General features: G+C 53.4%; 1 protein-coding gene and 1 pseudogene across 5 annotated transcripts in view; both read right to left on the reverse strand.

Moving 5' to 3' along the window:
• CACNA2D2 (calcium voltage-gated channel auxiliary subunit alpha2delta 2) overlaps nucleotides 1-11,236 on the reverse strand; it is a 138,241-nt gene extending 127,005 nt beyond the window's left edge. For 3 of the 4 annotated variants that reach the window (XM_084752605.1, XM_084752604.1, XM_084752603.1), the window contains exon 1: nucleotides 10,750-11,235. In XM_084752605.1, the coding sequence (XP_084608731.1) occupies nucleotides 10,750-10,964 (215 nt within the window). In that variant the 5' untranslated portion in view covers nucleotides 10,965-11,235. Of the gene's footprint in view, nucleotides 1-10,749 lie in introns of all 4 variants that reach the window. The other variant, XM_084752602.1, reaches the window with a different exon arrangement.
• A 9,276-nt stretch (nucleotides 11,237-20,512) lies between these two features.
• On the reverse strand, nucleotides 20,513-21,263 carry LOC311580922 (proteasome subunit beta type-3-like; annotated as a pseudogene). Its single transcript has one exon. The product of its transcript is annotated as a proteasome subunit beta type-3-like (transcript).
• Nucleotides 21,264-26,316: the final 5,053 nt, after the last annotated feature.

Raw genomic sequence — 26,316 nt, forward strand, 5'->3', positions numbered from 1 at the left:
CTAACCCAGGAGCCAGAAAAAACCTAGGGCACCCCAGACTCAGACCAAGGACTGGTGCGGCAAAGAGCCTGGAGAGAAATGGGAAGGCGGGCATCAAGTCATGGGAACGCAGCAGTGTTGGAGCGTGCACCACTCATCGGGAGAGCCAAGAAACAATACCCCGGGCTTTTCACAGTGCCCAGGCACAAATACGGTCCCACGGCAGGCACCGCTATAGCCCATCCTGCAGCTGCCCTCCCTCTAAAAGGAAGTGGAAGTCTCTTAGACAGTACCCAGTGAAGCCTGGATCTTCCCGATGGCCATGGCCACGGCACACTTATGGCAGCACCTTCAGGCAGGCCAGCTGCTTGGCTCCACCGAGGTAGGATATGCCCCTCTTGCCAGTGGCTCGATAATGTCCAGCCGCCTCCTGCTGCCCAGAACGACCTGTCCATGTCTTGACAGAGAAACAGAAGTGGCCTGAATGACCTCCTCCAGGCCGTGACTGGCCGACATCAACGGGCATAGCATAGCATCTTGATGGGTTGAGGTCTAGGCTGTGCCTCAACGGCCGGAATGTTCAAGCATTGTCTTTCAGTAGGCCTCAGTTTCTCCATCTATACCTTAATACGAGTAAAACTGGACAAGCTGGCACAACAAATACCACTGACCCACGCTATACCGTAGGTGAAGGCAGGGCTGCCCTACAGGGTCTTCTCACCTCTGAGATGCCTCCGTCTCCAGGGCTGCTACAGGCCCAGAGAGAAAGCCAGAAGCCCCCATGACAAACCCACCAAGGCTTTCACGGGAGATGGGATAACACGGGTGTTATGGTGACACCCCCAAAGGTCCTGCGGCTAGAGGCTGCCTGGAGCTACAGGGACAGTGTCTGAGTGCAGAGCGGGAACCCTGACCCATCACGCACTGCTATCTGTGAGAGAAGATCGTTCCTTAGCCTTGCAGAGACTCCTTTCTCTTGCGTGTGAAACAGGGACCATGTGAACTGGCCTCGTTGGACAGCACGTATGAAATACACTACCTGGGCCCGGCTCTAGAAACTGATGTTGTGGATAAGGTAACTGCTTTCTTGACTACGGCTCCCCTTTCCTCTCACCTTTTCCCCTCCTCTCCCGCTCTCTTAGCTCCTACCTCCACTTCCTTGTGTGGCCCTGGAGCAGCCACCGCCTCTCTCCCTAGCCTCCATCAGGCTAGCCTTCTTGCTAACAGAACCCAAGTCTGTCTGCGGAATCTCCTCCTCCAGGCCCAAGGTGACCCCATCCTCAGCTCAAGGGTAAATCCTGATTAGCCCGAACCAATCACAATGTGCCTTCTCCGTTGCCAGTGATTGGTTTAGACTGTGCACGTGACCCACTGCTAGCCAATGAGGTGTAAGGGGAAGTAGGCTGGGGGCTTCTAGGCAAGGTTTCTTCTTCTCTTAGGAGAAACTCAGAGGAAATATCCCCTGTTTTACACATAAAAGTCTGGGTCTGATATGATGCCTGGAGCTGTAGCAGCCATCTTGTTGCCGTTAGGGAAGTTGGCCAAAGATAGCCAGCCTTATCCAAAGCAAGGCCGGCCAGGCAGAGCACAGAAGAGGCCTTGGTTTTTGTTCCGTAGCCTATACTTACCAACCTCTGACCCTTGTCAGAGGAGGGAAGGCCTAATCACAGGGGAAAGCCTCATACTGGAGGTTGCCCAAGCTGTACAAAGAAGTAGCCTTGTTTCTTCATCTCCATAGTCAAATACGTTCCGCGGACTCAGAGTCCAAGGTGGTGACGCTCTGTACAATGCCTCCTACTCCAGGGGTCCCATAAAGTAGCCTAGTACTGGCACAGTGTGTAGGATTATAGGATAGGCATACAAAGTCGGAGGAACAGAAAGGCATCGTTCAGGAAGGCTCCTCAAGCCAGCACTGAGATCCAGAAGACCAACCTGGTAGGGAAGTAGAGCCTACCAGGACCTGCACATGGCTCTACCTGGCTGGAGAGCAGGTATTATCAGGGCTAGTGGCAGCCTAGGCAAGAATTTGAATTCCAGGTTGGGCAGCCGCCGGCTTCTGGAGTGTAGGTCACAGCTAATCCTCCTAAGGGGACACTGCCGCATAGGGAGGAGGGGGTCCCAGGAAAGAAGGAGAACCTACCCAGCCCGTGCTCACAGAGGACAGAGAAAGGACCTTCTGGGAAGGCTCCGGCGTGGAGGGCAGCGGCTCTGCCAGCTCCTTCACGTTTTAATAACTGAAGTTGGGGGCAGGGCCAGAGCGGGGGCGCTTTGTTGTTTGTTTGTTGGAGCTGATGGCAGTACCGAGCCTGACCTTTAAGGCTTCAAATGCAGCATTTCAGGCAGCGCCAGCGGGAGAACGCAGCTGCGGAAGGAAGTTATCAAGACTGAAATGCCACGTCAGGCTGGAAACCTGAGGCAGGGAAGGGGCTTCTACCTGTCTGAGGAGCACGCCTGTCCCTTGGTGCCCACCTCCCTGCCTGGTGGCAAAATGGCCTTCCCAAGGAGACCCAGAAGTTAGGTGACTATGAAACAGCACAGGGACACTGGCATCGAGGTTTGCCCCCACCCCAGTGAAAATCAGGAGTTGGAGCATCACAACACAAAGGCACCGAAGCTGGCCCAAGGAGACCTCCAACTGCCCCCTCACCCAGGCCGTAGAGATGACTACTTAAGATCTCATACTGCCCCAGTATGCAGATGGCCAAACCCGGGTATCACCCTTCAAGCTGCATGCACTGACCCCTAGCCCACAACATAACCATGGTGTCTGAAGGCTCACTTCCCTCTTGTTGAGCCCCAGTTTCCTTGCCTATAAGATCAGGGCACGTGGCTTACCTGCAGCTTTGACGGCTGTGTCCCTCCTAAGTCCAGGAAGCACACAAGGCCCATAGTGCCCAGTTGGCTTTGCCCAGGTTCCTTGCTCCTTCAGAAACACCCCCTGCCCTACAATCTACTGAACCTGCTGTAGGCACCTCTGCCTTCCTTAGGGAAATCCCTTCTCAAACTGCCCAGAACCTTGGGCCATCCCCGCCTGCCAACCCACAGGCTTTGAGGATGCCAACAAAGATAAACTTACACTTCTTTCAGACATCAGGACCATCGGGTCAGGACCTGGATAGCCCCAAGGGCCATTGCCCTCATGTCGGGGTACCAGGAAAGCCAATCTCACAAAGACTTAGTACACAAAGACTCATCCTCGGATCTCACCAGAGGCACGCTGAGTGGAGCACCCAGGGGCCAGCAGATTCAAGTTTAGATTTTCAGAATGATGACCGCTGACTGCACAGGCATCTTGCATGGGGCGGTGACCCTAAACCTGCTGCGGGTGCTCGTTGCCCTTCCATGTGCAAAAGAGAAGTGTGCAGAGACGGAGACCCACCAGCCCAAGGTCAATACAGCAAAAGGTCTTCCAACCTGCCGGAACTCGGCCCTAACTCCGTGTGACCCCTATAGACGGTCTCCCTACAAGGGCTCCTTGCAAAGACACTCCACTTCTCAAAGGCCTCACAGAGCTCCCCTGAGCTCCGAGCTCCCCCACCCTACCCCAGTGAATCTGAACACCATTCGATTTGCAGAAATCTGAATTACAAGGACACAGCCTCTGTGTGTTTTCTTCTTCGCAGACTGTCATCCTGCCAGTTGGTAGATGATCAAACTTTCTAGCTCAGCCTTAACTCAGGCTGTTCCTGACATAAAAGTTTGCAAAACACAGGGCTTCACAAGCAGGAGGCTTTGTTTCCCACTGCCAGCACTCGCCCACCAAGCTCTGGCATTCACATCAAAGGCAGGTACAGAAGGTGGGCTTTGCAAGCACATCCTGGCTGCAGAGATAAACTGTCATGTGCCTGCAATACACACACACACACACACACACATACACAGACACACACACACACACACAGAGAGAGAGAGAGAGAGAGAGAGAGAGAGAGAGAGAGAAGCACATGCCACATTTGAGTTCACGTGTGCCTGTATGCATGTACCTGTGTGTACATGTAAACATGTATGCACAGATATACCTATACATGTGCATACAAAGTGCCTTGCTAGCACAAATACACCTAAGCACACACCTACTCACAGGCACACAATAGGTGTGTGAACAAGTATATGTATACCCAATACATGGACAAAGCCACACTTGAACACATGGGTGTAGGCAACCCTACCTACAAGCACGCATGTGCACGCAGGCCAAGGTAAGGACCCTGCACAACAGAAAAGCCCCAGAAACCATAACTGGGCCCAGGTACCTATAGGGTCTGACTGAATACTAGATGCCATGGGTAAGGGGACAGGGGCACTCAGGGTAGGCACAGCTGTACTTGAGTACCCTCCTAGGTCCAGGGCCTGGAAGTAGGTCTGTCCCTTGTGATCTGTGCTATCCCAACTCTAGGAGGTAGTGCAGAGGCCTCAAAGCCCGGAGAAGCCAAGTAAGTACCCAAGGTCATGAGCTACCGGGGCGAGAGGGGGGCACATTCGTAGGGCCACACTAAGAGGACACTGCTCAAAAAGGACTGGCCATCTATCTGGGAATGAGCACCCCAGTGGAAGCAAGGGGTCCAGGATCTAAGGGGGTGGGGGGTGGGGGGCGCCTTCTTCCTTGTTCCTTCTGTTTGACGAGCCTCGCCTTTAACGTTGGGAGAGATAGTTAATGACCAGCAGAAAAGATTTCCTCTCCTCCTCCTTCGCTAAACAATTAGGCTAATCAGAGCCCAAAGTGGGTCAGTCAGAAGCAAAGAGGCTTCAAGGCACCCATGGTACTAGGCCCAGACAACCTCATGCGCACACAGGGTAGCTCCGGGTGGGCCACACTAGAATGGAGTGTGGAGAGGAGCTGGAAGACAGATCCCCACAGTTGTCTTCTTAAAGCACTGGGAGGTCAAAGGTGAAAGATCTGAGAAGAATGGAAACTGAGGCCCAGGAGGGAAGGAGCTCTGTTCAAGGTCGGCGGGGAAACTGCCTCGCTGAGAAGGCCGGCCTGGGTTTGCTCTTGAGAGTCCCCTCCCCACCACACAGCTAACCAGGCTCTCCTGGTACGCCTTGTTTCTTACCAGGCTCAGTGACCAGAACCAGCAGTAGCTGGGGACAAAGAAAATCAGACCAGACCGGATAGATAAGATGTCTGTGGGGCCATGGGGAAGAACGAGGACCAGGAAAGGGGACAGGATCAGTGGTGAGGACAAAGTAGTGAACAGATGAGCCTTACAGGGGCAGGGCAGGACTTGTCTGCAGAAGGTCAGGCTCAATCTGTGCCATCCAAAGGACAGAACTCCTGATTCCTTAAGGGAGCCCATAGAAACCTTCTGTGGGGACTCCAGAAGCCCTTAGGGGCATTTCAGTCTCATGGTCATCTGTCCTGACACCCTCCCCACCCCTGGGGTCCTTAGTGACACTAATGCAGAAGGTTCTTTAGATTACAAGGGACGGGGAAAAAAAAAAAGGAAGCTTAAAAAAAAAAGTTAGGAAACAAAACAAAACAGAACAGGACAAACCACACATACACTTCCCTCCGGGAATACGAATATTGATTCTGTTGCTTCTTGTTTAGACAGTGGGGACCAGGAAAAATAAACCTGACATGAAGAGGATTTCCTCAGCAAGTTGTGGGCCTGCATCTGTGATGGGAAACTCCCCAGTATCACCTTGGGGACCCTAGGCAGCAGTGCCCCTTCCACGGCTAGGCTCCAACAAGACACACACCAAGGGTTCCTAGGCAATTTTGGAATGGCCTTGGGGGCTGGAAGAGAGAAAGGACCTTGCCCAGAAATAGAACGTTCTCATCCCGTAGGCAATGCTACCCTGCAGGGCCCAAGCCTGCCTGCTTTGACCCCTAAACCTGCAGGTAATCTCTGAATAGCAACAGGCCCTTAAGAACCCCACCTGTTGTGTGCAGACAGCACACTCTCAAGCACCTAAATGGTGGGTGTCTTCTGAAGACCTGTGGGCCTCGCAGAACAGTTGAGAGGCTCCATCTTCATATATGCTTTACAACCGGGGCCCCACTGCCACCCCTGACCTTTCTTCCCAGAAACGTAATAGAATCTGGAAATGGAGTCACACACACCCCCAACACACACACACACACACACACACACACACACATACACACACATATACACACACACACACACACACACACACACACACACACACACACACATGCCCTGCAGCTCAGTGCCCTGCCCAGCAGGCTTTGCCATAATTAAAGCATTAGGACAAGGACAGTTCTGTGCTGGCGGGCCTTTTCATGATGGCCAGCACGCACACAAGGAGGTGGCATGTGCAGTACGGCTAGTAGGCTGGCCTTGGCCAAAGAAGTCCCCTCAGGCTTGCAGGAGACCCGGAGAAGAAAGAGGGACAAAGCAGGCAAGGTCACAGAGGCGGAGGGGGGGAGCGGGCTTTGCCCACTTCGCATATCCTCATCCTTTTCTTCCTAAAGACTTGGGGTTTTAGCCTCTCTCGCTATTTCCTGGGCTCCTACCCAGGTGTCCCCAGCCCCCGGGGCAAATGACAGAACTTAGGCAGGGTCCTTCTAGCTTTCTGTGTCTCAGTACCCCAGTTTTGCGGGAAGGCCACGACAGGGGTTCTGAGGACAAGCTGGTGATACAGGTGCACAGACCATGGCAGGCTCAGTGAGGGAAACCCACCACAAGCCCTGCAACATTCTCCACCACCAGGCACCAGGCAGGGGTTGGCTGGACATGGGGCTGGGGTTGCAGTGGGGGGCAGAGACAGGACGGAACTTAAGAGGTGGGTGTGGTGGCACATGACTTTTATCCCGGTACTAGAAGGTCTACATGTGTACGAGTCTACATAGTCTACATCTTGTCTTAATAAATAAATAAATTTAATTAATTTTTAAAAAGAAAGCAGTTAGCCTGGGGTTGGGGGGTGGTGGGCGGGGGCACTGTGAAATGACAAGCAGCTGAGGCCTTGGCTTGTGAACTTGGTGCAGACATGACCAGTCACGAGTTGCACCTACCCACTGGAGGCTGCCCTTCCTCCACTGATTCTCCCCCACTAACCTCTTAAGAGGATATTATTTCAACAAGGGAAATCAAGGCAAGGTCATCCCAAAAGTGAAAGCCACCTCTAGAAGCCAAAATGGAGCACGTGAGGCCTTTATTTGACATCCAGCATGCCTGCAAACAGTGTCCTCCAAGAAGCTGCTAGTGTCCACTGTATACGCGTGAGGTGGTTAAGAGCTGGCGTTATCGGCTAACCTACACTCAAGCAGAGGGGAGGAGACACTGGCTGCTGAGGGCTCACTTGATCTACTTGTGGTGGCAGCTTCACTTTGGGGTCAGTGTCTCCCTGGGGACGCACGTGTGGTGAGGAATCTGGAAGGAGGAATCTGAAGGTACCCATTTTAAAGTGGGCTTCTTCCCTTCTCAGGAGGGGTAGCCTGACATATCTAGCCAGAAGGAGTAAGGTGGGGGGGACAAAACAACCAAAGGTCTCCTCCAAATTCTCAACACCAGGAGGAGGACTGGCACCTGGCAGTGCCGCATTCTATTGACAGAGGCAGCAGGCTTGGAAGCCCCACCCCTCCCTCCTGCAAAAGCTGCGGCAGGTTGTTGGAAAGATTTGGGGGGGGGGGACCCACACATGTAATGTTGTCTCCCACCAACAGGGAGAGCCACAGAGAGGTGGAGACATACTCCGAGGCCCAGACAGACACGCGTCACCCACCATTAACCAGAGCTAGACTGACGCATGCCCCGTTACGGGCACTGTTCTCCATTTGTCCACTCAGAAGAGACGCACTTATGGACCCTGATCAGCATTCATTTGTTGGGGGTGCAAGCCCCTTGGGGCTCCTCACTGTTCCCCCACTTACTCCGGAGGAAGGGAAGCACCAAATGTACCCCATCACTAGAGCAGAGCTAGGTTAGGAGGTGCAGCCGGGCGGGTGGTTCACTCTATCCTGGACTTAGGCAGTACTCCACTGAGCAGGGCAGAGAGAAGCCTAGGGACACCACAGAACGGAGCACAGGGACCCAAGAGAGAGGGCAGAAGGGCGGCCTGGCTGGGCACAGATTGATGAGAGGAGAGAGAGAGAGAGAGAGAGAGAGAGAGAGAGAGAGAGAGAGAGAGAGAGACCCCCAAACCAAAGCTGGAGTGTGGGGGCAACAAAGAGAGACAGAAAAAAAAAACATCAAGGCAGTTAGCAGCAAGACCCACTTCTCAGCCAGCAGCACTGGCTGGCCTGGCCACCGGGATGGGCGTTAAGTGGGAACAGAAGGAAGCAGGTAAAAGGGAGTGTGGACGGTGCTAGGACTCCATCCTCCTAGACACCAGACTATACACACCCATGCACGACACACGTGTCTGAAACCTGATGCAGACCCGGGTGGGCTGAGTGAGGCCCCTCTTCCTAAAACCAAAGTCCCGTCCTCCCTTCAGTGGCCACTCCTCTGCCCTTTGCAATCAAATGGCTTGGTTCATTTCACCCGATGGCAGACAGCCACGCTGCCACAGCGATCACAGGAATAACGGCCCCTAGATCCTCGGCCGGCATTTGATTAAAACCAAGCGGTTTTGAGAAGCTGGGCCCCTTCCCGTGGCTCCACACTCAGGAGGGCCCTCCCCCACAGAAGGCTTATTACCCCAGGACCTTGAGGCTGATAAATCTACTTTGCATCTTGAAATCCACCTGTATCAGTGTCCTCCTAGCCTGGCCACTCTGACCCAAGGAAAGGTTCAGGCATGTCAACCCTGAGCAACCCCAACAGCAGCCCCAGCCTTTTATGTGAGTTTAACAAAAGCCCTAACTCAGAGCCAGTGCGGTCGCTGGGAGGGGTCTACAAGAGCCCCCTTCCTCCCTCCAAGGATCAATAAATATCTGCATCCATGGGACCAGCGCAAATGCTCCAGGATGCCACACATTCATCACCTTTCCCTTAGACCCAAGAGCCACAGCCCCTGCCCCACCCACCCTCCGACTCAAATCCCCTAATTATGGTTTGTAAGACACATTCCAAACCCTCGAATTAACTCCAACCACAGCGACAAGGGAAGAGTGTCCAGCTGGAAATGTGTGGCTGGACTCACACTCTCCTTAACATCCTCTGTCTGAGAAAAGAGGGGCAAGTGTACCCTTTGGTCAGGGTCTTACATTGTCCTAGGGGAGACTCGGGAAGGCCTACTGGGCCAACGTGAAGCAGTGTGGGCTGCAGGGAAGGGGAGAGAGGTCCAAGGGATAGAAAGAGATGAGTACTATTTAAACCTTCACGTGAGAAGCAAGGGAATGGCTAGGAAAGGAAAAAAAAAACCCAAAAAACAAAAAACCAAAACCAAAAAATGTGCTTTGGCTTTGAGGAAAGAAAGAAGAAGGAGAAGGGGAAAAAAAAGCTTTTGCTCTTTTTAAACACTCTAGTTTTGATCCAGTTTCATTGTAGCAAATGAAAGACAATACCACAACCCACCGCCCCTTGAACTTGCCCGCACTCCCTCATCCACTTGTGAAAAATCCAGACAGCTGACAGAGGACACGTCCGTGCGGCACCTGTAATTTGCCAACTGCTCACCCGCCTGAGCACGGCCAGACTGTGTGAGGAGAGCGATGACCAGGGAGAGGACGGGGAGACAGACTCCGAGCCCTCCTTCATCGGAGTTTGTTTTTTCTTCATCTGGGAGAACCTAGCAGCTGAAATAGGCAGGTTCTGTGGCAGAACCCGGGTCTCCTACTCAAGGGCAGAACCACTCTTGTGACGCAGACTAGTCAGTCTCTTCTCTAGGGCCAGACCCTTCCTCTCATGCCCGAACCTAGGCCAGGACACTCGTGAAGGAGTCTGGGGACAGGTGGCTCCTCAAAGCCGAGGACAGAAAACAGAAGCCCGGGGGATGCCATGCCCCAAAGGGGTGTCTGGACACTGGCATATGGCTGGGGCATGGTATCAAGAAACAGCTGTTGTCCTAAAGGCCACATGCTGAATACCCACTCCCTATCCAGACATATCTGTCCGGCTTTGCCAGATCTTGGGGAAGGTGAGGAGGCTCCGATGGACCATAGCACTAACAGAAGCTGCCCGAACCTGGAAATGCTGTTACCCTGTTGGTAGCAGGAGCGACAGTGTCTGCATCAGGGGCAGGCAAGGGTCCTCGCGTCATTCACCTTCTGACCCAACCCCAGCACCTTCACCTCAATAGAACTCTCCAGGGACGCCCCCTCCCCAGGTAGGCAGCCAAGAACAGGTGACATTGACCCCAGCAATAAGGTACTGGCATCCTCTGTATCCAGCATCGCCCCCCCCCCCAACACACACCAAAGGAAAAGGCCCAAAAAGACAGGTGTGGATATAACCTCACGTCTGACTCTAAAGCGCCAGGTTCCTGCTAGGGATAGAACACAGGACAGATGCGGGGCTCCAAGTCTGCCGGGCAGGGGTCGCTGGCGATTCTCTCAACCAACCCCAGGTTCCTCTATCACTGGGACAGTGGCAGAGGTATCAGCTAATAGACTCGGACACCCCCCCCCCCCAAAGCCCCATCCCTAGGCTTAAAGATCTTAACCGTTGGGGGTGGGGTGGGGGCGGTGTATAGGAAGCAGGGGCACCGCAAGGAAGTTTCGCGACACAGCCAGAAGCTCCGGGACCCTGGCTGCCAGCCCACGGGGGGTTTGTACCCGCCACTCTCAATTACAGCATGCTATGGGACCCAGAACCCTCACCCGACACCCGGCGCGAGGAGGGGCAGATGCGGGCTGAGGGGCGCAGGGGAAGCGCGGAGCTCCGCGGGGTCCCGCGGCCGGCTGAGGCCACTTACGTGTGCTGCTGGGGGAAGCTGTACGCAGAGGCGCCGGGGGCGGTGAGCAGCGGTAAAAGCAGCAGCGGCGGCAGCAATAACAAGAGCGGGCGTGCGGGCCCGGACGCTGGGCCCCGGGGGTCAGGGCAGGGCCGGGGGCCGCGGCCGGGCCAGGGGCGCTTGGTCCGCACCGGGCCGGGCCAAGAAGCGCCGCAGGTCCGAGCCGGCACCGCCATATTTCCATTCAAGATGCGGCGCCGCGGGGAGGGGAGGGGGGGGACGGCGGCGGCGGCGGGATGGAGAGGGGGGGCGCGGGCGGCGGGCTGCGAGCTGCAAGCCGGCCTCTTCTCCTCCTCCTCCTTCCCCGCGCGGGGGCTCCGGGGCTGCACTGGCTGCAGCGCCTCTGCGGGCTGCGCGCTACGATCTCCCCGCTGCGCTGGCTCCAAGCGCTTTGAGCGCCTGGCCCGGGACCTGCGCTCAAATAGCGGCCGCCGCCAACCTGCCGGCGCCGCCCTCCCCTGTCGCTCCCTCCCTCCCTCTCCTCGGCCGGCCCGCCTCCGCGCGCCCCCGCCGCGGCCACGCGCCCGCCTGTGCCCGCGCGCCCCTCGTCCCCGTTCACCCCCGAGCCTGCCCTACTGGCTCGCGCAACCGATCCGAATCTGGGCTCGCGAGTCCTGAGCCCCAGCGGTGGTCTGGGCACCTAGCATACATCCTCACCCCCACACCTCAGACCCAGGAACTCCTGTCTGTCCTAGGAATGGAGACTCTCTTAGGCAGTCGCGCATTTGACCCTTCTAGGGCTCGACCTTCAACAGGCTTAAGGCCTGGAGTCACAGGTTTAATGGTGGAATGGCAGGCTTCTGCAGGCTACAGAGGAGGGTGGCAGTACTGTCACACTGAGGTAGCTCCAGCTACCTCAAGACTTCTTCTTGCAAGGAGGGCGGGGTGAGGAGGGGCGGTTTGGGGCGGGGGGGGGGGGGCGCGCTTGCACTTCCAGCCCTTGGCAGAAAAACAGATTTTGGTTCTCTTAGTTCCTTGGGAGGGACTCTGAGTTCAGCGGCACAGATAAGGGGGCTGAGCTTGGCAGGAGACCTCTATTCTTGCTTGGCTCCACTTTACTGCCCAGACAACGTGTACTGGGGAGCCCAAGCTTCAGATCCCTGGACTTACACAGCTTCTAGTCAGACTAGTGCAGAGCGAGGGAGCTCACCCCAGCACAGTCTACTCATCTTTGCCCTAGTATGCCCTGGCACTTCTCTGCTGTAGTTACAACGCTGAGGACTGTGTAACACTCAGCTTTTGGCTTGAGGGGCCACCTTCTCAGATCCAGCCCTGTTCTTACGAATACTCCTGTGGGTCCTCCATGTCCTTTCCAGGATGCAGTGAAAATGGGGTGGATGTTCTCGTAGCAGAAGCACTCACCATTGAGAAGAGCATCCCAAGGAATTGCTTTTGTTTGTTTGTTTTTTGTTTGGTTTCTCTGTGCAGCGTTGGCTGTCCTAGACTCGCTTTGTAGACCAGGCTGGCCTCGAACTCACAGCAATTCGCCTGGCTCTGCCTCCCGAATGCTGGGATTAAAGGTGTGCGCCACCATGCCCCGGCTTCCAAGGAACTGCTGAAGTTTGACTTTGAGCCCCACTCGTCCCCGCTCCCCACTGGTGAGAACGCTCCCTTCCACTGTGACACAAGGCTAGAAGACCCCTTTAGCAGTAGCTGCCCACAGACTCTGCCGAACATGCAGGCAAGGGCTTATTACCTGCAAGGAGGCTCTGTTCAGAGATGCTCAGGGGCTCTCCTTTCATGTCTGCGTAGGTCACCTATTGTCTACTCATTGGAGAGTTTTCAGAGAGAGGAGAGAACAGCGGCCGCTGGACTGAGGGGTGCAGAGGTGGTATAGACAGACTCAGGACAGCCTTTACTTGATTCCTTGCCCACTTCTTGACAAGAGCACACCTCCCTCGTCTTTTGATCTGAGTGAAGACTGGGGTGGGGGGGCAGGTGACAATATACTGAAAGCCATGAGGCTCCATCAATAATATCAAAGGGGACCCTAGGTCCTGGGACATGATGGTCAGAATGGGAGGCTGCATCAGGCCAGCTCTACAGGGAGACAAGCAGGTGTGTGGCTGCCAAATATGCCTACTGCTCCTTCTCCCCACCTCTGGACAGAGCAGTTTGCCACCATGATGGATATAAATAGAGTGTCCTGCACTGGAAAGTCAGTAAGACTGGGGTAGGCTGTCCCCTCCTGACCTGATGACACTTGTCTCTAACATCTGTATCCCTCACGTGCCGGCATGGCTGGCCCGAGATGTCCTCATTTGCTGGACGAATAACTGTTGAGCTCAAAGGATGCGGCCCCTTCTGGGCTTCCTGTACAGGATAGGTACTTTCCCAGGGCAGAATGCAATGTCCTGACACATGTCAGGGACAGCCTGCTTGACCTTTGACACAAAGATGGCAGAGCTACCCTTGGAGAACACCCAGGCCATCAAGCACCTGGGGCCAGTCAGTTCGGCAGCGAGCGCTGGAGGTTGGGCATTTCAGTCTCAGCCTCCGCAGATGTGCACCTAATTGAGGCCGCTGGCGCCGAGGGAAAGGCGGGAGATTTTGGTTGACAGGCCGTTAAAGGAAGACAAATAAGGAGGGGAGGTAATTAAGAGTAAATGGGTAGTAAGAGTTTACACATTCTAACTTTGGAGGCTTCCAATATCCTCAGCCTCCCAGCAGCTGGCTCCAGCCGCAGGTTAAGATCTGAGGAGGAGAAATTGTAGCTTACCAGAGAATAAGATGTCCACAGCAGGCAGATGGGTTCGGCAGGAAATAAATGCCTAATACCACCCACCTGGCCAAGGCGCCTATCCTGAAAGATGTGGGGTGGCAGGGGCATGTAACACTGCAGTCATCCTTGCCAGGGACACAGCAGGAGCCATCTCTGTGCAAGCCTACAGAAGGTCAGCTTGGTGTGGTGTCCAGAGAGGCTGACAGAGCTCTGTAGTGCATGCCTTTAATCCCAGCACTTAGGAGGCAGAGGCAGGTGGATCTCTGTAAGTTCAAGGCCAGCCTGGTCTACATAGAGAGTCCAAGACAGTCAAGGCTACACAGAGAAACCCTGGAGAGAGAGAGAGAGAGAGAGAGAGAGAGAGAGAGAGAGAGAGAGAGAGAGAGAGAGAGAAACTACTATGTGCCAAGGAGGTCCTAGGCTCAGCCATATCACCCAAGGGACCAAGGGAAGGGGAAGACTGTCAGGAATATTTCCCTGGGCCAGGGCAGCAAGATTCCCACCCCAATCTGCCCCACTTCCGACCTCCCTGCTCATCCTTTAAGCCTACCAGCTGGACAGCAACCTATCCAGTGGAAACGCTTTGCCCTGCAGCCTTACTCTGGCAGTTTCTTCTCCCTGGGGGCATGCTCCCTCTACCATTTGGACCCAGGATGCTCAGAGCCCACTTATGCTATGAAGTACTCCTAGAACAGCCTCTCCACAATTGGATGGGCCTCTCTGCCTCTCCTGGTCCCTCTGCAGCCATTCACACCTACCGCGGCTGCTGCCGGGGAGTCAGAAGCACAGCTATACTCCCCACTCTTGTCAAATGGGGACCTAAGGTTCTCTAGTCCCTGCCACTTGTGCCCCCCAAGTGGCCATTTGGGAAGGCAAAGAAATCTTGGCATAAAGAATCAAATAGGCGGCAAGTTAAGGAGGCTGAGAACTATGCCAGGACGAGTGAGTGGTCTGACCCTGGAAATGAGGTGGATCGACTTTGGCAACAGGCTCTACGGCTTTTGTAGGCCAGTCTACTTTGCCTTCTACGCCTGTGTCTTCTTCATCCACCGAGTGCGAGAAACACGAGCCTTATCTGGCAGTGGTAGTCTCAAAACCCAAAGCATGTAATATCCTGAGGGCAAGACTCAGCATTTAGCAAGTGCTTAATGAAGGAAGACACAGGATTCGCACGCCCCTTAGGAAGGGCAGGCTCTGCGCTGAAGCAAATGGAAGCTTCCTGGAGAATGAGGAGAGATTCCAGCTCAGCCTCACAAGGCCAGCAGGGATGTGCTCCCCAAAAGTGTGCCAGTCAAGCATGGTACAGGTGAACTGTAACCTCCATTTGGAACCAGAAGAAGGCCCCTCCCAGCTCTGAATACATGGAGAACACTTGTGGCTACATCATCCGAGACAGCAGGATCCCCTGAGCCCAGGAGTTCAGGGCCAACCTGGACAACATAGTGAGATCCTGTACCAAAAACAAACAAACAAACAAAAAACAAAAACCACACACAAAAAGCCAAGCTTTAAATCTCCTCAGCAACATTGCTAACACTCAGTGTATCAAATGGCAAGGGGCAAAGGTTGGTCCTTTCACTCATGCACCAAAGTTAGAGGCAAGTCCCAGACAACAGGCCATCAGAGCCTAGAGCATCTTCTTGGGCAGAGGGGGAAACTGAGGTCCTGAGAAGGGAAGAAACTTACCTAAAGCCACCCATTTGTTAGTGCAGGTCTGGGTGGAGAGCTTTGAGTCTGGAGATGGCATTTTTCTCCCAGTTCTGTGTCGCAGGATGAAGGAGGAGGAGACTGGTCACAGGCCCAGCTCTGGCTTTGATGTGCTCTTCCTGGCCTCTGGCAGCAGGAAAAGCAATAGCCCCAGTCTGGGGCCCACGGGAGAGCAAGAACTTTTCATACTGCCACGGCAGCTGCCTACTTAGATTGCCGTTATCATAGGGGTCGATGAACTCAGATCACCTGCTCGAGTGGAGAATGTCAGTTAATTAGGTAGAGCCTTGCTTCTGTAAAAAGCTCGATCTCTGGTTTTCTGGACACTCCCTACTTAGTAGGGGAACACAACACACAAGAAAGACATGATAAACACCTCAAACATGCATGATGGGTTAAAAAAAAAAAAGCACATGGTCAAACAGGGCATATGATTATTCAGCACTGTGAGGCCCAGACACTCAGGGAAGGCTTCCTAAGGGGGCAGGGTGTGTGTGTGTGTGTGGCTGAAACCGGCACAAAAGAGCAGGATAGAACTCGGGTGTCTGTGTGCTAGAAGCAGGACAAAAGAACATTCCTTGCAGATGGGCCTGAGGTAGGAGTGGGATGGACCCTTTCTCCAAGGAAAGTATGTGTGAGTAACCAGGACTGGGCTCCCAGCAGAGGCAGGAAGATGGACAGTGTATTCTTATGGACAGCATGAGATAGAATATCATAAGACGTCAAGGCAGGCTGTTTACCATGGTACCCCGGCCTCGAGGACACTGGGTAGCCTCATCCATAAAGAAGGAAAAGTAAAACTATATCAATCACTGTGCGAGCTTTTAGGGACGCGATGTCTACACTGCTTCAGCCGCTTTTAACTGAGTTCCTCCTAGCTCAGATTCTGTACAGACAGACGTGCTTACACAGGCCAGGAAGCTGCTGTCTTGGCGGCATAGACATGTAGTCCTACTAGCAGGTATTCCTCAGCGAGATCTGGACCGATCTGCTCATGTGGAAACCCAGGCTGGGGAAAGGTGAGCCCATCCAAGGGTTCAATAAACAAAAAAGATCCAAGGCCCAGACTGGATGTGGGTGTGGCTCGGTGACGCAATATTTCTTTACCAGTCATACGCAAGGCCCTGAGTGCAATCTCCCCACAGAGAGAAAGAGAGAGAGAGAGAGAGAGAGAGAGAGAGAGAGAGAGAGAGAGACAGAGAGACAGAGACAGAGAGAGACAGAGAGAGAGAGAGACAGACAGACAGACAGACAGACAGACAGACGGACAGAGAGAGACCAAGTGGGTTCTGTCCTCTATTCCCCCTCCCCAGCTACTGTGACCTTCTGAGTTTGAGCCCTTAGGAAGACATTGAGCAAAAAGTCTTCCCAGGTGTGGGAAGGGGCCCTTGGTACCATCACTGAGTCCCACTGCTATGACAGAAACGCCCAGATGCTGGTCTTGCTCACTTTCCTCAGACTTTCATCCCACTCTGGCAAGAGAAAATGAGGACAAATAAAAGAGAGAAATTGTCCCCTCAGCAGAGCATTAGGTGTCTGAACAGCTTTCGAATAAATAAAAGTCTCCACAGAGCCCCTGGTCAGGACTGACAGCAGCTCTAACTCTCCGCAAGATGTGTTTTTCTGCCTCTAGGTGGAAGTGAAGGGTGCCGATGGTAGGCTAAGTCAGGCTCTGACAGAGGCAGCCTTTTATCACTGCCTAACGTCCCATCAGTGCCTTTGCCCAGGGGCCATAGCAAATTGCCCTCTCTACTAGCTGCCCCTCCCTCCATGCCTCAGAAGAGGGGGGGGGGGGCGCTGGTCCCTTCCCCGTTGAGGGCAGGACTGTGTCCTCACCAGGCTGCTAGCATCCAGTCAGTAATTTTGGAAATGGTTTGTTCCTAATTTGCTCATTTTGCAAGTGCAGAAATTGAGGCAAAGGACCTTGACAAAATTGGTCAGGGAAGCCATCAGGCCAAGGACACAGCAGCTGAATGAGCCACCTCTGCATAGTGTGTCAGGAAAGAGGGACCCATTTTCTAAAAGGGGCCTCTCTAGAATGGAACCACACCTCACACCAACCACCCTCCCCTTGGCACCAGAGAAAGGCACCTGAGTATGGGCAAGATGGCACACGCCTTTAATCCCAAGACTCAGGAGGCAAAGGCAGGCAGATCTCTGTGACTTTAAAGCCAGCCTGGTCTACAGAGGGAGTTCCAGGACAGCCAGGGCTACACAAGAACCTGTACTGTGGGGGTGGGGTGGGGTGGGGTGGGGAGGAGTGGGGTGGGGAGGGGTGGGGTGGGGTAGGGTGGGGTAGGGTAGGGTGGGGTGTGGGGTGGGGTGGGGATAAGAAGGGGGCAGGGAAGAACAGGAAAGAAAGGCCTGAGTCGACCAAAGTTAAATCTCCAGTAATAGGAGGAGGACAGGCCCTGAGAAAATTCCTAAAACTGACTGCGTCCTCTGCTGCTCATCAGTCCCTTAGTGACTTGACCTCTGAGAGCCAGTTAAAGGAGGGTAGGACCCAATTTCATCGTTATTCCATTTAACTGATGAGATGACAGAGGCAGGGAAACTAAGGGAAAACTGAGGCTATACAAGATGGCAGCATAGCTAGTAGAGCATTGCGTTTTGAGAGGTTGTAGCCAGCCCTGCCCCATTTTGTGAGTGAGGTCCCTGGTTGGGTTGGGCTGGGTTGGGTTGGTACTGGCTCCCTCTGTTTTGTTTTTTGAATCGGGGGTTTCCTCTGTGTAGCCCTGGCTGTCCGTGAACTTGATCTGTAGACCAGGCTGGCTTCAACTCAGAGATCTACCTGCTGGGGATCACTCAACACTCCTGAGTGCTAGGATTAAAGGCGGCATGTGCCACCACAGCCCAGCTAGGTACTGGCTCTTTTGAGCGCTGGTCAAAGCAAAGAAGGCGCATTCCCAGTCAGTAACTGCACATGCTTTCCTGCTACAGACAGGTGGAGCTTTCTATTGCTGGAGCCACAGTCCCGTCTACAGCCCTCACACCCGTCCTGGAGCTGGCTAAAGTGAGCTAAGGGAGGGACAAAGCAGGAAGGAGGCACATGACTCCTCCTGAGGGGGTTGGAATGCCCTCGTAGTCAGCTTCTGTTGTCCCAGAGCCGGAACACCAACTTCGCAATACCCCAGGAGAACCTAGGCCTCTTATTATTTAGCACTTCCTCGAGCCCTCTTAAAAAGAAAGTAGTTACTAGCCCCAGATCCCATTAAACATTTTTGTTGTTGTTGCTAGGGACTGAACGAGAGCTTTGTGCATATAAGGCAGATGTTTTATCATTGAGCTACACCCCGCCCCCAGCTATGCATGAATTCTCCAGTGATGCTGGTCCAAGAAAGGAATGCCTGACCAGGGTCTGCAGGGGAAGGTCATTCAAACTGGAGGCTACTCTGCTACCTTAGGGGACTCAGTGGAGTTGAACAACACTGAAGAGAAATGGGCTCTGCAAGGGTAGGTGACAGGGCGGGGACGGGTGGGGGAGGGGTGGGGTGGGGGGGTTGGAGGGGTGGGGGGCAGAGTGGGGGCAGGGGGGCAGGGCGGGGTTCTGATTCTTCAGGCTACTAAAAGGGGCAAAGCTCCCCTAGTCAGTGTGGAAACACACTTCCCGCCCCTCCTCTGCTGGCTGGATGTAGCATCTATTTTGGCAACTGTAAAATCCCATGCAGCATGTGTGATGGGAAATAGAAGGCATGCGAGTAGCGGAGTTAGAAAAGGGGGAAAGGTCAGAGCCTTATCTCAACGTTCTCCCTGGAGTAGGCTGGCTGACAAAAAGGCAGTGATGCCTTCAAAGACATGCTGCAGGGGAGAGGGTATTGTCCGGGGTACACATTTAGGTACACGCCTTGTAAGAATTCTAGGTCCCATCTCCCCTGTGTCCTGAGTGTGGGCAGATAGGAGACACTTGGACCACTCTGGAGATGACCAAGCCTGAGAATTCCTTTCAAAGAAGACCAGTGCCTCTGTGGACTCTCAACTCCTTTCCATAACTGGTCAAACTGGGCCTCAGTGATTCTCTAGGTGGTGCCTTAAATCACACAATCAACACTGGCACCTCTAAGATCACACCTATGCCGCAGGTCCTGACTTGGGGCTAACCATGGCCTTCCCTGGCGGTCAGAGATGGCTATGTACGTCTTCATGCTAAGTAAGGCTTCAGAAGGCTCTGGGAAGGCGGGATGGGTGACTGGGAGACCTTACTTAGGAGGAGGATGGGAATAGGGAAAATAAGGAGGTTTCTACCTATGGATTCCCACTAGCTTGCTGGGAAGGTCTCTCTGGCCCTACAGGGCAGCCCAGCACGATCTTGCTGAGGGCTTGACCACTGACTGAGAAAAGAGGGGCTTTAGGGATGAAGAGGTGAAAAGGGAGAGACTCCCTGAAATAGAGACCTTGGGGAGGAGGTCCAGAATATGGACTCAGAAGTTTGCAACAAGTCTTTAGCTGAAGATCCAGGCCAGCTGTCACGGGTGACTAAGAGGGGACTGAGAAGGGTTCACTAGCAATGATTTAGACAGAAGGCAGGAAGGGGCTGGGACTGTGTCCAAGGGACAGGGATGCCAGGCATGCCCAGGCCCTTCAGAGGCAGGGCATTAGCAAGTGTGGACAGATGGCCAAATGACTGTGATAACACATCACCTTTTTTTTTTTTTTTTTTTTGAGACAGGGTTTCTCTGTGTAGCCTTGACTATCCAGGACTCGCATTGTAGACCAGGCTGGCCTCGAACTCACAAGGATCCACCTGTCTCTGCCTCCCAAGTGCTGGGATTAAAGGCGTGCGCCACCACGCCCGGCTAACACATTACCTCTTGCTTGCTACTTAGAGTCAGGCCTGGCAACCCTGCAGATCAGATCCCAAGGAATGACGCTGGACACTGATCTCAGAACCCTGCGTGACTACCTCCTCCAGGTCTGTTCTTGGTGGCGGTGTCTTGAGACCTTCCTTCCCTTCACCTGAGTGAGGTGTAAGAGCGTATAAGGCCTTTGAAGCACAACAGGACTGATGCTCATATGGAGTCACAGAGACCCAGGCAGCATGCACAGGGCCTGCACGGGTCTGTACCAGATGGGGTCAGAGAACTGGAAGGAGAAGTGGACTCATGCCCCTATGCCTAACCCAGAAGCTATCTCCAATGATAACCACTTGCAAATGAAAATTTAGTTTTCTCCAAGGGAGGCTCACTGGAAAACTATCTTAATGGCAGGCTGCATACAGTAGAGGGTCAACAGGAAACAAGTTCAGTGACATCTTTGTAGGTTCCTTGTCACATGGGCACATTTTTCTTTTAAATGAATCTTAGCTATTTTCTCCTGAAGGTAAGAGGAATTCTTTCTTTCTTTCTTTCTTTCTTTTCTTTTCTTTTCTTTCTTTCTTTCTTTCTTTTTTTTTTTTTTTGAAAGAAGATATTTTACTAAAAAGAAAAACAACAAAAGGAAACCGGGTTAGTCCATCTGGGCCTTCAATGTCCTGGTGGTGGTGATCTTGCCTTTTTCAATGATGTGGACAATGACTCCCATGCCTGAGACAACATCCTGGTCCACAGCATTCAGCATGGCCTGGGAAATGGTTTCAAACAGGTGTTCTGGATCCATGCTGGGCTCCCAGAGAGACTCACACATCCCGTACATTTGTTCGGAGCAGGTACCACTGACTACAGTGTCAGCAGTCACCATGGGGCAGCCAATGAGGTCTAGAGAGCAAAAGAAGGGCTTAAAGGTTTTCAGGCCCAACCCAGCAATGACGGGCGCTGTGTAGTGGGGACCAAACCGTCTGTCATGCAAACGGTTGGCCACTCTGCTCACAAGGGTGTCAGGCTTGATCTGCCTTCAGCTCCTACAAGTTCAGCCGGAACTTGAGGCGCTGGGTGACTGTCTGGACGTCGGTGGCCAGCCCAGCCAGGCCTATGTAGAGCCTGTCACCCGTGGGAAAGATCTTCTGGAAGTCTGTGGTCACCACCTGGGCCTGGATCCCGAAACGCCTGTCTGCAGCGATGGCCACACAGTTCTTTCCCTTTGTGGCCCCTCCATTAGAGGACATCATAGACATATTTGTGCTGCAGTAGGGTCTCCTAGCGCCACCGCAATGTCTGCAAGCTGGCTTCCTCTCGGTAAGAGGAATTCTAATCACTGATTTTCTCCTCTGCTCCAATCCCTCCATCTTTACTACCTACCAAGACTGAACCAGAAGATCTCTGATTCTCAGAGGAGCCTTCTGAATATCAGCACTAGCCCAACTGGGCAGATCAGTAAACTGAGGCCCCAGCACGCTCGCGAGTGGCATATATAGGCTGGTTGGGAGGCAGTAGATAGGCACAGACTCTTGATTCTGTTCCCCCTACATTAATGCAAGAGGAACACGCTGTAATCTTTTTTTTTTTTTTTAAATAAGCCCATCTTATCTCAATATGCAAAACTATGCACGTGGCATGCAAATTAGCATTTCCTGCCTGCTCCCGGGGTGGCAGTGCAGTCTTTGGGTTTTACCAATGATCTGACAGTCTGCCCTCTCTGCACCCCCTGCCTCTAAGTTTCCCTGCTGCTCTGCCTGCTCTACCAAGGTACCCGTAGGCTGAGCTTTGCAGAAGAAAGTTGGGGATTTGGTGCCATGCGGTTGGTGAGCAGGTCTTAGATCCTGGGGATGGGTCAGGCGCCTTCTGAACATCGCATCCCTGCCGCCCCCTGGACCTGCATTGCTCTGCATTCTGAGGAACGCGGACATAAGGATTTCCTGCGGTGGCAGAAGGGACAGTTCCAGTGACGAGAACCTTGGGCAGCTAGTTAAAGGTATCTAGGTAAGCTCTTCCTCAGAGAAAGCCAGTGAAGTGTTTTAAAGTCCGCCCTGTTGTGAGGCGTGAAGACTCCCAGTGATGAAGGCTCCCACCGCACAGGAGGCGAGTGGCAGGACTGCATCTGAGCCGCGGCTGCAAATCATGGGAGAAATGTCCCATGAGCACAGGGTGGAAAGGACAGTCGTCCTGGTGCTTTCGTCTGATTCATGGTCAGGGAAGCATCTTACCGGGGCCAGGCAACCTTGAGCTTATTGCCTAACATCGGCGCAGTTCAGTCTTCTTGGAGGGGAAGTGAGTTCAGGAAGCCCCTTGACTTCCTCTCAGAGATGCTGCTAGACTACTGGGGGGCAGTGGGGGGGGAGGGCTGACCTAAGGCTAGGTTTGGAATCACTCATGGGAAGCCCACCATCCCCACCCCTGTACACACTGCCCATCTGAGGTGGTGAGCCACACCTGGCACATGCTAGACCATGTGGAACTGAGCCTCAAGCCAGAGGCAGGACCAGAACCCGGCCCACTGCAGAGTGACTGGGCAGAGCCTTACCTGCTGCTCAGGGAAAGGCAGCTGTGCCAAGAAGCTTCCCACAGAGAAATGTGAGAATAGGAACAAGAGGTCCAGGTCAGTCTAGAACATTCTGCTAGCAAGTGCCCCACCCCCCGCACCCCCCTCAGCCAGAGAGTCCCTGCGACTGATGTATTTGCCCCTAGGAACACGGGCAGATAAGGCGAGAGCTGAGCAGTAAGGGGGGCGGGGGTCGACAGAGGTCGGCGCTGCCTCTCCAAAGACCCAGCTTTTTAAGCATCAGGAAAGTTATTTTAGAACTAAATTTGACAGACTGAAATGGGGTTGCTCTGATGGAGGAAGTAAAGGGGTGCCCAAAGTTCCCAGAATACGGTCAGTCAAACACTCTGTAACAGATTGGGGTACGAGGAAAGGCAGGTATTGGGCAGGCCTTAGCCTGAGGACTCACAACTGGCATTCTTAGCCTTCCAGGGTGACCTTGGGATAAACTCTAGAAGCTGCAGACTTCACACTTCCATCTGGAGAATGGGGAAGAGGGGGGCTGGTCCCCTGGGGCCTGTTTGTCTCTCAGTTGCTGGAACTGATGTGGGGCTACACCCCATCATGTAGCAGGGCCTGTTTATTCATCTTCCCAGAGCTGAGGTCCTGACGAGCTCATCTGCTTCCTGGCTCGGCTAATTGGAATCACTTCCCCACCCCACCCCCCCGCCCCTCCTTTTTTTCCCTCTGACTCTCAGTAAATTATTCGAATTCCCCCAGTCAGAGGCCTGGGTGATGGACAGCCCTGTCATAGCAGCCTAAGTGTTTAGAGAGCAATTGTTGTGTGGAGGGCTGCCATTCCTCAAGCCTGTGCTGTGCAAGGTGCCAAAGAGAGACTCTGGCAAACCCTGTCCTTGCCCCGGCCCCTGCCCCTGCTCCGCAGCCCAGCCCAGCTACTAGAGCCTGCTTGGCCTAGCCCGCCAAGTGCAGGCTTCCGGTACGTGATCCTTGTCAAAACAATCAGAGCAGCGGAGAGGTATTGCTCTTAAACCCTCAACACACATTTTTATAACCTTTCTGTTTAATAAGAAAGAGACAGCTCCAATTAGCTGGGAATATTCTGCAGAAATGGGATTATTTTAAAAGCTCCGGCAATATTATAAAATAGCTTCAGTAAGTGAACAGCTGTTGCGGGGCCCCGCCCGCCATGCGCACAGCGCCTCCCGCACCCTGACACCAGGGCTGGGGCCCCTCAGGCACTCAAGCTCCAAGGCTGAGAGCTGTGCTCTGGCTAACAGTTCAGGGGTATTTCTTCAAGTAGCCAGATATGAGTCCCCCGCCTTGTCCCAGAGAGACGGGAGGAAACAATTTATAGCATTCCCTGAGTTTGGAGTCGTATTTTTCCAGAAAAGTCCACGTGGAGACCCCAATACTCTCTTTAAAGGACCTCCAGGGGCTGAGACATAAGTCAGCGCAAGCACCACAAATAAATATAATGAAACAAAGGACCGCCCCCCCCCCCAGCAAGTCCTTTCGCCCCTGTGGCCTGCTGGTGCGCCCCATGGAGTCCAGGACTTCTATGGGATGGCCAGGCGTCCGTAGTTTTCTAGAGCTCCCATCAAAGAAACAAGGCTTTGCCTCCTCAGGAGCCACTCTGTCTAGACCTGGCCTAGAACCAGGTGAGTATGTTACCTGAGAGTTCTCTCCCCAGTCCTTATTGGGGATAACACCCATCCTCTTTAGAAACCCTACCCTCTCCTACAGGCCTGCTGTGTCAGTCATTTTCTCCAGAAGGGGCACTGTGCCTGATGGCTCACCCATAGGAAGCTTTATCAGGAGGTTGTCCGCCTTTCTCCCATGCTAGCTGGTATTAATGTGTGTGTGTGTGTGTGTGTGTGTGTGTGTGTGTGTGTGTGTGTGTGTACCCCCAGGCCCACTTTCAGCTCCCAGACTTTGCTGGGCCACTTAGGGCAATGGCCAATGCCACCAAAACAGCCATTAAGGAAGGAGTCAGAGTGGGGCCTCAGCAAGGTCCCGTCTCAGGTCTTCTTTGGCTTGCTGAGCAGAGAGACAGAGAGAGAGCTCTCTGTTTACTTGACTTTCGGCCTCTAGCCATGGGGCTCCACAATACTGGGTCCCTTTAAAAGCTCAAGCTAGCCAGGCGGTGGTGGTGTACGCCTTTAATCCCAGCAGAGGCAGAGGCAGAGGCAGAGGCAGGAAGATCTTTGAGTTTGAGGCCAGCCTGGTCTACAGTGCATGTCCAGGACAGCCAAAGGCTACAAGGAGAAACCCTGTCTCGAAAAAACAAAAACAAAAAAACAAAAAATCAAAAAAACCTCAGGCTAGAGCCGGGTTTGGTGGCACACACCTTTAATCCCAACACTCAGGAGGCAGAGGCAGGCAGGTTGCTGTGAGTTTGAGGCTAGCCTGGTCTACAAAGTGAGTCCAGGACAGCCAAGGCTAACACAGAGAGACCCTGTCTCAAAAAACAAACAAACAAACAAACCAACCAACCAACCAACCAACCAAAAAAAAGCTCAGGCTAAGGAATGAAGAATGTTTGAACAACCTTCCAGGACTGGACGGATGGACGGAGTAGGGAGAAAGTCAAAGTCTGGCTGGTGTCGCTATGGAGTTAGGGCAAGAGTCTAACTGTGAGGAATACTATGGGGCAGGATAGGAGGAGAGCCCAGGCTGTCAGCCTCAATCCAGGCATTTGTCCTTGGTGGACGCCAGCACAGGCAACATAGGGATGTGGTCTCTCAGCCCTGGTGTGGTAGGTGTGAGCCCTGATCCTGTCACTAGGCTGGGCATTGGTAACTGTCTGTCCTGAGCATTAGGAATGGGCAAAGCCCTGCTCTGAGGGGCAGGACCCCAGGGCTGATGGAGCGCAGGCCAAGGCTAGGGCAAGTGGTAGGCAGGGATGGCTCCTATAGATGCTTTATGACAGAACCAGGTCAAAGATCCAGCCAGGTAGAGCTCTTTGGGGTCCTCAGAGGCCCCATTTACCTATCCTGCTGAGTTTCTCACTGGCCTGGCAAAGTTGGAGGGTTAAAGATCTTCCTTAAGGCTACAGGAGTGGGGGAGCTGCCTCTTGGAGTTGGGGGTCCCTGCCTTTCTAGGTCTAGGTCTTAGGTACCCTGCCTGGGGAATAGGGACAATTTTGGGACATCTTTGGGAAGAGACTGCAGCCTTGGAACTGCAGCGGGAGGCAAATGCACCATGTGCTAAATGGGGAAAAATGAATTTTACACCCAGACAAAGTGACTTTTATCATGTTAACGACCATGGTTTGCTCATCGTGTCTGGCGCAGTGAAATGGGGCCTATGGATGTTTTTCTTTTAGTTCTGCTTTTAAATGGAGGCATTTTCCCCCCTCAGAGCAGACAAGCCAAACCCCTCAAATTGGGATGACAGAAATGCCAATTCAGCAAAAATAGAATATAGGTTTTTGTTTTGTTTTTATATTTCTCTCCCCCTCCCTTAATTTTCATCTGTATCTTCCAGGAAAAGAAAGAAAGAAAGAAAGAAAAGAAAAGAAAAGAAAAAGCATTTTACTTGGGTGTAATATGAGGAGGTCCAAACTGGGAGGCAGGAACGCGTCTCTGGTCCAGCTTCTCCCTGTGTGACCTGTGGCCTGCCTCATCCATTTCTGACTCTAGTTTGCCTGTCAGGGAAGTAGGCTGGGGTGGAAGTACAGCTGGAGGTGGACTCTGTCCTGGCCCTTGCTCAAATAGCCATGTTAAATGCATCACTCTGGGTGTGCCTGGTCCAGAACTTCCTCCTCTCAGAGCCCGGAGACTCCTAGA

This window comes from Acomys minous (genome assembly GCF_964271855.1).
Source record: "Acomys minous genome assembly, chromosome: 13".
Lineage (NCBI taxonomy): Eukaryota > Metazoa > Chordata > Mammalia > Rodentia > Muridae > Acomys > Acomys minous.